Source organism: Strongylocentrotus purpuratus, unplaced genomic scaffold, assembly GCF_000002235.5.
Source record: "Strongylocentrotus purpuratus isolate Spur 01 unplaced genomic scaffold, Spur_5.0 spur5_scaffold_12, whole genome shotgun sequence".
Taxonomy (NCBI): Eukaryota; Metazoa; Echinodermata; class Echinoidea; order Camarodonta; family Strongylocentrotidae; genus Strongylocentrotus; species Strongylocentrotus purpuratus.
This window is the reverse complement of record NW_022145597.1, coordinates 20,567,833-20,580,149: the sequence shown is the minus strand read 5'-3', so window position 1 is coordinate 20,580,149 and position 12,317 is coordinate 20,567,833. Positions and strand designations below refer to the sequence as shown.

General features: G+C 36.4%; 1 protein-coding gene across 1 annotated transcript in view; it reads left to right on the top strand.

Moving 5' to 3' along the window:
• The first annotated feature begins 288 nt into the window (after positions 1-288).
• LOC756629 (DNA polymerase alpha catalytic subunit) overlaps positions 289-12,317 on the top strand; it is a 34,805-nt gene continuing 22,776 nt past the window's right edge. Inside the window, exons 1-14 of the mRNA XM_030981418.1 lie at positions 289-525; positions 2,001-2,122; positions 2,598-2,694; positions 3,202-3,285; positions 4,512-4,552; positions 5,605-5,745; positions 6,457-6,512; positions 7,688-7,944; positions 8,378-8,528; positions 9,728-9,912; positions 10,567-10,679; positions 10,857-10,970; positions 11,438-11,512; positions 12,002-12,140. Coding sequence (XP_030837278.1) covers positions 495-525; positions 2,001-2,122; positions 2,598-2,694; positions 3,202-3,285; positions 4,512-4,552; positions 5,605-5,745; positions 6,457-6,512; positions 7,688-7,944; positions 8,378-8,528; positions 9,728-9,912; positions 10,567-10,679; positions 10,857-10,970; positions 11,438-11,512; positions 12,002-12,140 — 1,606 coding nt within the window. The 5' untranslated portion in view covers positions 289-494. The remainder of the gene's footprint in view (positions 526-2,000; positions 2,123-2,597; positions 2,695-3,201; positions 3,286-4,511; positions 4,553-5,604; positions 5,746-6,456; positions 6,513-7,687; positions 7,945-8,377; positions 8,529-9,727; positions 9,913-10,566; positions 10,680-10,856; positions 10,971-11,437; positions 11,513-12,001; positions 12,141-12,317) is intronic.

Genomic DNA, 12,317 nt, shown 5'->3' with positions numbered 1-12,317 from the left:
CTACTTGACTAAATATAGATAGATGATTAAAACATCATGTAAAATATGCATTTTGTAATTATATATGGATATCAGAGATATGATTCAATAATGCCGAATTGTCTATGTATTGCAATAAATGTGCAATTGTTTAATTATACTTTGTATGTGAACAAATTATATGAATAGAAATTAGATTTCAATGACTTTGTTAAATAATATACCCTCCTAGAAAAATGGGCCTGTCCAAATCAAATTTCGCGCGGAGTTTGTTTGTGTGTGGCGCGCCATTGTGCAAGTACTAGTAATTTGAGCAACCGGCCGCACCGAGTGGAATTAACGAAACGAAGAGGTACTTGCCTATCCCGGGAGTCTAGCGGGCTGGGAATATCAACGGCGCGCTGGCCCAGAAAGACTAGATACATGTTTAGCTTCTCAGCAAGGACCAAGCCAAAACAATATAGATTTCTAGTTCTAGATACTTAGATAGATTTTATCGCCTTTGTTTACAAGAGATGGCACCAGTGATGGATGACAGAGAGAATGGTAAGAAATGACTAGATCTAGTCAGCTAATTTAATGGTGTGTTTTTGTTTTTTAAAGAAAATATTAAATTTGGAACTTGGTCTTGGAAGTTGGTTATAAAAATATAAACAGGTTCTAGGTCTAGTCTAATATATAGGGTCTAGTATAGACATAGATTCCAGGTCTATACTAAGTAGACTCTATAACTGAATAACTTATTGCAATAATTATTTGCCACCAAAGTGCAGATTTTATTTTTAGTGAATCTTGGTGAGTTTTGTCCAGCGTTGTCTGAGAGTTTTTAGAATCACTGATCAACAGAGGGTGGCTTACTTTTTAATCATAATAGGCCTAGATCTAATAGTTTAATAGGCCTACTTTCTTCAGTTAGATTTAAAAAAAAATTTGGATAGGGTCTATTTGTTGTAAATTACAAATTCATCTGAACAGTAGGAGCGCTGGTCCGAAAATTAGGATCCGCATTTTCGCAGACGTTTCATAATTTCCAATCTGTGCGTTGGCAATGCGAAAAACGGATTCAGCGATGATTTTCTTCATGCATTTTACATTGGCTTTGTACAGAGACTTTCACGTTATTGTGGGCAATAAATCCTTGGGAAGACAGACAACCCAAAAGAATCTCGGGTAAAGGTAAAGGTAATTGTGAACTTGGGTTATTTTCTTACGCGGAATCCGTTTTTTGCATCTTGAGCGTGGTGTTCGGGAACCAGAAATCATTAGAGCGCCTATAAAAAAAGTCCTTAAAAATATGGACAATCCTTATTTTAAGGACGCAATTTGTCCGCGTTTAGGAGGATATTCCGTTGATGCGGATAATCCTCATTCTCGGACCAGCGCCCCTACTGCTGAAGGCAGCCTCAAGCCGTCAAGGGCTTAATTAATGCTTTTTCCTTCACACAAAGTATAGTACTGCTAGTATGAGTGGCCCATATATATTGGGAGATATAGTTGTGACAAGCGCACATGTACGCGATCAAATATGTCAATTCATGGAGCTCCCACATACTATCTCTGGCCGTCTGGGAGGGAACTACATGTACAGATGTATTTGGTCAGAACTCCATGTATTGACCTTTGACTTTGAGTTTGATCGTGTACGCGTGCGTGTGTTGTAACTACACGTATATTAAGGCTTAAGCCTGCATTCAGAAGAATCCATAAATAATTAAATATCCACAACAAAGCCCCCCCCCCCCCCCCCCCCCACTCAGATTCAGATTCAGATTCAGATTTTATTTCCGTTTCAAAACAAACAAAATATAAACAGACATAATATAATACAGTCAAATATAATATAAACAAAGTAAATTCAGTATTATGTAGAACAAAATTTAGTTGATAAGAAATATTGGGAAAAAACAGTACTGAACAATAGAAAAAAAAAAGACCTTGATGAAGTAATTCAAAACGGAGGGGCTTGCTAATTTTAATTTTTTTCTTTTCTTCTCTTTTCTTTTTCCAACCAAACTCTGCAGATCAAGATGCTGGTTTATCTCGACGTTCCATGCGTGACGTTGGCAAAAAGAAGGCGGGGCGCTTGTCTGCTCTGGAGAAACTGAAAAATGCAAAGAAAGGTGGCAAAAGATTTTATGACGAGGTAAAAAAATAATTGCTGTGAAAAAAATTGATCTTTTCAATTTTATTATGGTAAATTTGCTACTCCGATGAAAAACATCTCATAGTGGAATTTGTCCCATTCTGGCTAGATTTGATTTGTTTTGATTTAATTCCACTGGCAGGTTGAGAATCAGAATGTTGCAGATAAGATAATCTGAGATATGGAGTATTTTGTTCATCATTTTGGATTCCACTCTATAAAGTCATTAAATCAATGAAATTTACTCTTCCTCAAATCAAAAATTTGATAAGCTTGAAATCAATGATTCGATAAATGCTTTCAGTGGTAGTGTTTGCTTTGAATTCTAGTCTGTCAAAACTAAAGGTTGCAACTTGGTGTTATGTTGGTTTGAGGATTATGGTTAGGAATTTTTTTATACTATAAACTGAAGCAATTGTTTCTGGAGCATATTTCATAGAAATTCAAACGTGTCTCTTAAATATTTATTTTTCAGGATGAGGATATGAGCAATATTTATGATGTCGTGGATGAAGATGAGTACTCCAAGATTGTACGAGATAGACAAGATGATGATTGGATTGTAGATGACGGTAAGAATGCTGATTAAAGACAAAACACTATTATGATAAAGAAGAATAGCATAGAATGCCATAGCTTCTTTCTAATGGTTCTTATTTCTTTCCTTCAACCTAATGTTGTGAATCATATACACTTTCCTCTCTTTCTAGACATGAAGTAATAAACACAATAAAACAATCCTAGTAAAACCATGTCGATACAAACCAATTTTGTAAGTTTGTTTGTTAGCTTATTTTACAACATACATGTACATGTACCCTCAAAATTGTATATCATGTATTATTTGTTATATTGCCTAAAGCATGCTACTGTTACCTGTATGTATTTAAGCAAACTAAATTAATTCAATAGTAACACAAAGGTAAGACTATGATCCTTATCAACAAAATATGTAGTGATGGTGTCATCCAATAACTTTGATTTTGTGCGATGCTTGGTTAAAAATAATATAGTGCTTTGTATTATTTTTTTTTTATTTATCCAAATATAAATTGATTCTATTTTTATTCTATTTTCAGACGGAGGAGGATATGTCGAGGATGGAAGAGAAATATTTGATGAAGATCTTCAAGCAGATCCAGAGGATGAGGGAGAGAGTGCAGGTATCTATATATTACCTTTATATGGCTTGGTATTGGGTTTAAAGTGACTCAGTAACATTGTTGAGGGTTGATTGAAAAAAAATTGAATGATTTTTGTATGAAGTGTAACTTATTATATTCTTTCTACTGTACTAACCCTCTAATATGCAAAAAATCCTGAAAAAATTCTCAAACTACAAAGATATCTCTGGTTTTCTTTGGAGGCGTCACTGTGCAACACCCTCTAACAGTAAATTCTTCCAGCCATTTTTGAATTTTCCCAACCATTTTTCCATGAAAAAAAGACAGGCTTCAAAAAATCTTTCAACACTTAAATGTCTGGAATGGTATATATAACTAATTCATTGCTTTGTGTGACGATTTTCATTCACCTAAAATGTAATTGAATTGTAATAATATAGTTGTGAGAATTAAGGAATCGATCAGATCAGTTTTTCCCCAATTTGTATCATTAATAATAATAATGGTCCATTTTCACTCAAACTTTCAGATTATCTTTAATTTTACGTATAGCATTGAAGTCACTACCTCAGCACCACTTTCTCCCATCTGAACAATGTTACCAAGTCCCTTTAATTGATTTATGGTTTGTTAATACTGTACATGATTGCTAAGAATGCATTTGCATGCTTGTAAGTAAACAACCAGGGGACCAGTAGCTCAAAGTCCTCTCAGAGGGACCTGGTAATGAGGATTAATACCTTACCATAGGGCACTATAGTGCATTGACTTGGTTTATAAACAACAACAACCTCTAAACACAAGTTATTATGTACCCTATTTCCCTACTTTTATGGAAACTTGTGTGTAAACGGATGCTCCAAAAGACAATATTCATATTTTTTTCTTGATAATATCCTAATATGTGATGAAAATGTCAGATTGTTCTAAATTTATAACAAATTTTGTAAACCCTAGATTCTTCCTTTTTCTGAAATATTCCGTTTAAGAGGATGCCAATTATACAGTATTTCAAATTTTTCCTTGATTTTGTCGTACTGTTTACTGAGACATGTTGGAAGGTATGCATTAGTAATAAGGTTCAGCATTTTCATTTGATTCATAGCATGAAAAATATACCAAATGCAAGATCCGAAGAAAAAAAGAATGTATAACATTCTGAGTATTAGACACACAAATGTATGTGGCGTTGCTAGGGCATCCCCATAATCATTACCTAATTTTACCAGAATTTAACCACAATTGCCTGTTTTTGTCTTGTTTAGGAAAAAGAAACAGCAAATCCGGTCCGAAGAAAGATAAACAGGTGAGTTTCTGGAAGCATTGTTATTTTGCTCTTCATTTTTATGTCTCCCTGTGAGACATGTTTTGTTTTGTGATCATCATTTCTATTATCATGTTAAGCTACGGTCACAAATATTCGTACGACCGAAGCGTTTGTACGAATCTTCCTTGTTTTTCCATGGTCTTTCCCGAATTTCCATGGTCTGAAAATCGTTTGTACAGCGTTGTAACAGTTCGTAATGGCATTTGTGACCGAGGCTTTAGTGGAACATTTCAAGAACCTTGAAAATATAACCTTCTTTAGATGCTGCTTGTAAGTGTCAGCTTGCATGGTGATGTAGATATACAGTAGGCTTGCGGGTGCACCATGTGAGAGAGAGAGAGGGTTGAGGAGTCCTGAAAAGGACTCTGACTCTGTAATCTTTCTTGGGGATGTGTAGTCCTGAAAAGGACTGTTTGTTATCTTTCTTAGCATATAGTTCTAAGGAGAACTAAAGCGCTTGGAGTGGATGAGTGGCTCGACGTTTCGAACAGGTTGACTATTCGTCCCTCTCTCTCTCTCTCACATGGTGCACCTGCAAGCCTACTGTATATAACCTTCTTTATCTGCTGAAGTTCATATCTATGTGAATAAAAGCAGTAGACCGATATTGCTGACTTCTTCTACATATTATGTGTATATGAAATGTCGGAGTCTCAGATTTCTCTGAGGGGTGAGGGCAGCTATCATGTGGCTGGAACAAGAAAGGCCCCAAAATGTGAGAATGTGAGTCTATTAGGCCATTTAAAAAAAGAAACATGTTTAGCGTCCTGCCTTTTTGAAAAATAGTAAGGAGGAGGCCCTTTTTTTTTTCCAAAACGGCCGCTCCGAACATTTTCCCTGACAGTCTGGCCATTTTTCAAGATGGCCACCAGAATTTAAAGAAAAATAATCAGAAATAGATAATTTTAGCAGTATGTTTTTCATGTTTTTATTCTTAAAAAAAAAGAAAAAGGAAGCGGGCTGGGATGCTAAACATGATTTTTTTGTTTTAATGGCCTGATCTAATAATTTTCATTGTGTTTTTTTCTCAGTCCAAGAAGCCAAGCAAACCGAAAGGTGACATCAGAAGTCTCTTCATGAGTGCCGCCAAGCAGAAGAAGAAATCAGAGAAGGATGCAAGCGTCGCTGGGGATGAACTCCTGGGCGATATCCTGAATGAGATGCACAGTGAGGTAAATAACCTTTGACCTTCTATTCCTCAGGCCTGATAATTACCCGATTAAAAAAAAAATTCTTCCCGATTTTTTCCCAAGAATGAGTGGTTGAGGGAAAACAAAAAACCCATTTCATTTTAGTGCTCACTATCACCCCTGATTCCATTGTTTTGAAAACTGATTCTGCTAAGTTTGTCATCAACGCAGGCATGCTGTTGGTGAATTTCCGTATGATAGATAAGCTTGTATTCACCAAGCTGCAGTTAAGTGTTGGCATTGCTTGGCATAATTGCACACTTAGAGTTAATTCAAATAATGTTTTTAAGTATTAAAAACACTTTTGAACAAGAATGAAATGAAATAATTTTATTCACATTCTTTTTGACACTCCATCTCATAGCAGTTCTTATAGATGAAGCCACTGTCTTGTCTACATGTACAGTCAAACCTGCTTTAGTGAACACCTGTCTACAAAGACCACCTGTCTACAACAAGCACATATTTTGTTTCCCTTGAAAATAGTTTCTCATTGAAACATGTACTAAAGGAACCTGTCTACAAAGCCCACTTTTTGTGTTTCCCTTGGGCGGTCGCTGTAGACAGGTTTGGCTGTAGTACTAGTACATCCTTTAAGTTCATGAAAACTTTAAACGAGCTGAATTGTGTATGTTACTTCTGTTCTTTCATTATATTTAACTTATTTGTTGATTTTCCATCATATTTTCACAGTCCTGTGTTCCTATCCTGAAGCCCCTGGCTGTCAAGAAGAAGATAAAGGTCCCTGGGTAAGACTGTGTCATTTATCCTCTGAATATAGAGTACCGAAGCTGTGACGTCATAAATATTTTTTTTTAGAATTTCTCAATTTTTTCTTCATTTTCTGAAAGAACATTAAAATAATGTCCAAATGTCGAAAACCAATAGAATATGTTAAGTTTTGGCTGAGATATGACCATCTGAATAAATATACTCCCCATAGGAACTCAGTGTTATATGTTCTGGCTCCTAGGACATTATTTTTGAGAAATTCTAAAAATAGATTTTTGATGACGTCACACTTCACCACTCTATATCATTGAATCATTTGAAAACATACACATGTTCGATGCTGCTTATAATTATCGGCTTGCATGGTGATGTAGATATACAGTAGGCTTGCGGTTGCACCACGTGAGAGAGAGAGGGAGGATTGGGAAGTCCTGAACACACTCAAGATAGAAAGATTATCGAGAGTCCTTTTCAGGACATCCCAATCCCCCCTCTCTCTCACATGGTGCAACCACAAGCCTACTGTATCTACACATGTTCGTATAGAGGGGTTATTCCGTAAGACCGGGGCAAAGTAGTGTGATGAAGTCCTTGTTACTTTAGTGTAAGAGCATATTCTATATTTGAAGATTAAATAATTATTCAAAGTTTTACCCTGCCAGAAACATTCCTGTGCCAGTTAGAAAGTAGAGTGTTTGAAATTATCCACAGATTGATTATTGCCAAAGCAGGTTTCTAGTTATAATCCCTTTAACTGGCTTCAGTGTCCTGCTCCTTAAATTGACAACATTCAGTCCTGTGAAAATTATTAAAGAATATCACAGTATCCATCTCAAGAAACCTGTATATAAAGACTGCTTAATGGAGACAATCATGTGATTTTTATGTACAGGTTCCTTTCAAGCCACACTGTACTACTTGTAGCTACTTGCTCCCTCTATATAAAAAACAATGCCTAATTGGTGACCATTGGTCCCCCATGATCCTCTCTTTGTTATATTAATTGAGAGCTGAGTTGATGAGATAACCACCTGTCCAGTGACCTTACAGGGCGGTCTACTCCCTCCTTTAAACTAGTACAGATATTTATTGCAGTGTCAATCACTATTCATATGAAACAAAACTTGTGGTCTTTATAGACAGGTAGAAAAGGGTTTATAGTAGTAATCTTCTGTCCTATCATTCTTCACAGGTCCTCTCCTGCCAATCGGAATCCCTTCAGCAGCAAGACGCCAACGCGACCCATGCCTAAGACCATGACCCCTCGCACCATCACCTCCGAGAAGTCGGCTCCCGTCTTGATACCACGGCAACGCATCACCTCCAAACAAGTAAAGAGGGAGATGATACACGAAGCAGGCGACTCGCAGCAGAGCAAGAGGGCGAGGGGCGTGGTCGTGAAGACGGAACCGGTAGAGGATTTTGATGATGTTGATGTTGATGGTAGGTGATAGAGCTGACTTATAATCCTTTGAATCACTTGATGCCCATGCTAGTGGCTACTCCCGATCTACTATTAGCCCATCATATTCCATAGCTGGCTTATGGCTGCCAACAATTCCTATTTTGGAGGAATGATTCCTGATTTTAACCTTAAAGCTTATGTTCTGAACCCTTGATTCCATTATTTGTATCAAAACACCTGTGATAAATGCACTTTACTTTGATTTGTTTTCGCATTTCCATAATGCAACTCACCAATGCTTGGTAACATATAGGACATACCTTTCACTTGCGCAATTTGATAAAACATTTTTTTTTAAGACAGAGATGGAATAACCTTTTATTATGTACGGTATGGTATGTGTTCCACTTTTGTATAAAATGGAATGAATAATATCAACAGTAATGCCCATTGTTTTTGCTTTTCCTTACGTATCAGGCATGATTGATGTGGATGATCAAACAGACTTTGATATCGACGATGATGACATGAACGTTAAGAAGGAGAATGGCAAGGTGAACGTGAAAGAGGAGGAGATGGAAGAGGAGGAGGAGGAAGAAGAAAAACCACAGATGTCTGTCAAGTCAGAGTATGTCTTTCAGTTATGTTTTTCTTTAGCTACTTGTAAATATGCTCTTAGCTATGCAAAACCTGCTGTAATTCCACTCAGTCGCCATCTTTACCATTTTTTGTTGTTGTTTTGTTAAAACAAACTCTGACATCATTCAATCATTTTGCATTGCTTGAACAGAGCCTTTTCCCTTAAAAAGCAAGCAAATTTTGTGGAAAAATTCACCTTAATGACAGCAAGTCTAAGGTAATTTAGCATTTGATGTCCCATTTGTTACTAAGTTGAAAGGAAAATAAGAAATGTTAATCAGAATTATGATTTTTCTTGTTATTTAATCTAACCCTATATCAGTAAGTTTATGAGTTTGAGATGATTATTACCTGTATTAAAAATGTAGTCAATAATAAAACAAAATGTCTTGAATTTGCCCAGGTACAAACTTATAGTGTAGGTAATGTCCGGTACAGCATTTCATTTGAAAATGAAAAACCTCTTGATATGACTATTTAGTAATGTTAATAAAACCAGAAAAGACCATTAGTCAACAGTTATATCAAGAGATTTTCATTTTTGTATGCGAAAAAATTCTAATTTGAGTGTGATAGCTAAGTGGTATAGCAGAGATCTCGTAACAGGGAGACCCCATGTTTGAAACCAATTCGATGGGCTAGTGCCCTTTGGTAAGGCATTCATCCTCACTATCAAGTCCCTCAGAGAGGACTTAAATTCGTCTGTCCCCTGGTTGCTTACTTACAAGCATACACATGCTTTCTTAGCAGTCGGGTAAAACAAACAAACGGACCAAACAAAACAAGCAAATAAATTTATAAATAACATCTGTTGTATGGTTCGTTCGTTCAATCGCTCAAAGAATATCAAGGAGTACATCATGTGGATAGGAAGGTCCTTATTTAGCCAACTGATTGTCTCATCATCGAGATCACAAAGTCCGGAAGCACCGTGAGGGGATTGATAGGACAATCATCAATGACTTGATCCATAGTTTGGATCTCTCCACAGGCACAGTTTGGTGATGATTCAGCTCAAATTTTATGTAGAAAATATTGTGTACAGCCAACTCCAGTTCTGATACGGTTGAGGTTGACCCAGGCTTTTCTTGAGAGGTCGCTGCCACTTGGTTTTGCACAGGGCTTTTGGATTTGTAGATCATCGATGACACACTGCTTGGAATAACCCTCTTTTGATTTCCAATCTAGCATCAACCCTGAGGTGTGCTCTACCACTGGATGGGAGACCATTAAAGGAGAGCTGGAGGAGGACTATGTCAAGATGGATGTTAAGGTGGATTCTTCCTCGTTGCCCCTGACAACCAATGAGGAGGGAGAGAAAGTATTGAGGATGTACTGGCTTGATGCCTATGAGGACCCCTACAAACAACCAGGTATTAGTTAAAGATAGTATACTGGAATTCGACTCAACTATTTTTTTTTTCTTGGTTTATTTTTTATTTTTTAATTCTTTCATTTCAATTCCAAATTTTGTGTATACTTTGGACATCCTTGATACTTTCTTGCATCAAAAAGGCTTATTTCTCATTTATTCTTTTACAGTTATGTAACTGGGGTTTCATGTATTATGATGTTTGGCAGGTATTGAAACTACATCGTCATATGTATAATATAATGCAATTCTGTTAAATCGATTGACTTACATATTATTTGGATGCTATCTTATAAAGATTTATGATTTATTCAATTCAATCGCAGCTCTGTACTACAGATACAAGTTTGAAAGTATGTGATTAATTGAAGGACTTTCGATTGCAATAAATCCTGATTAATCACAACTCTTTTTAAGACAGGGCCCTGCTTGTAGATTGTGTAGATATTCTGTGTATGACTTCAACATCAGGAAACTCAAATACATAAATATAGATCTATATATACCACCAACTTGATTTGTGTTATCTGTCCCTTTCGTATTACTTATGCTATGGTTCAGAAATGCAGAAAACTAGGCAAAGTGGGATATATTGTTGAATATATTTTAATAATAATTGTATTTTGTTTTTACCATATTTTCTTTCCTCTCCTAGGAACAATTTTTCTCTTCGGCAAGGTATATATCGAGGAGGCTAAGACCCATGTCAGTTGCTGTGTAGCCGTCAAGAACATTGAAAGGAAGGTCTACCTACTACCAAGGGAAAAGGTTTGCATACACTCTTTTATTAATACATTTTATAATAATAATAATAATAGTGATAATGGTTTATTTATAAAGCGCATTTTCCGTATACATGTTCTAATGTGCTCTACAATTATGGGTACCTGCTAGATACTATATTAATGTGTTTATAAATCTTTTTCTATTTTTCTTGTCCTTTAGAAGAGGAATCTGAAGAAGGGTGTAGATACCGACAAGGATGTGACTATGATGGATGTCTATCAGGAGTTTGATGCCATGACAACCAAATACAAGATCATGAAGTTCAGGTCAAAGGTGAGTGCATGCCTGGCATAAAGGTCAATATCAGTTCAGAAATAGTTTGATGTACACTGTACACGATTGGGTCACTAGATGCAAGGCCAGCTCAGCAGTTTTAGTTTTGCATGTTTTTGCTTATCTTATATTCAAACTTTTTTATTGTTAATAGTTGTAAGTTGTCAAGCTGTGAAATAAAACACACGAAAGCACTGAGCATCGCAGCCATCGGGCGATGGAAGAACTTAAATTCAGGAACATTATTCTTGATCTAGGGAGACACGAACAAACAAACCAAGCAATTATAGCTCTTGAAAGCTCAAGTATTGACAGCTTGACTAAACCTCTAGAAATCTATTTAAAAACTCTTTGAAAAATGGTAGAGAAATAACAAATTTATTCTCAAAGAATTTTTTCTTTTTCTTGTATAATCCTCAAAGTAATTTTCAATGATATATTATATGTCTATTTCTCTCGACATACAGAAAGTCACCAAGCAGTATTGCTTTGAGAGGTCTGACATCCCAGCTGAATCAGAGTACTTGGAGATCAGATATGGGGTAATTATTATCTACTTTTATCTTTCTGAGGAAAGATGGTAATTTCCCTGAAGGTATAGCTGATTTTGGGTTATGAGAAAGAGATTCATTATATCTCAGCTGCCATGGTGTTGCAAGGCCATCATACATATATTGTTTGCAAATTGTCTTTAGATTTATGTGTCTTTCTATTAACCTAAGCATGCTTCTATTGAAATATCTGTTCTGATTGGTCCTTTACAGGCTGATATCTCTCAGCTGACCAATGATTTGCAATCCACATCTTTGGAGCTTACTTCTCTTTTTCCAGTAACCAAAGTATGCCTTAATTGAATACTCTGTTCTGAATGGTTCTTTGCAAGCTGATATTCCTCAGCTTCCCAATGGTTTACAAGGGAAAACCTACAGTCACAGTCTTGGAGCAAACACATGTCTGAAACTACTACGCTCTTTTTCCAATAACCTAAGCATACTTCTATTGCATGCTCTGTTCTGATTGGTTATTTTCAGGCTGATGTCCCTCAACTGCCCAGTGATTTGCAAGGAGAAACTTTCAGTCACATCTTTGGAGCGAACACATCATGTATGGAACTACTTCTCTTGGATCGTAAACTAAAGGGACCCAGCTGGCTTGACATCAAGTTCCCCCGTAAGTTGTCATGGAAAATTTTAAGTAAATAACAGGGCTTAAATTAATCCAAGGCCATGGCCGTGGCCCTTTCGATTGGCCTCAATGCCCCTCTCATTGGCCTTCGAGATTTTTTGTGCCCTTTCCAATTCTTCCTATTTGTGCTGTAATATAGGAATGTGCCCTACAGAAAAGTGG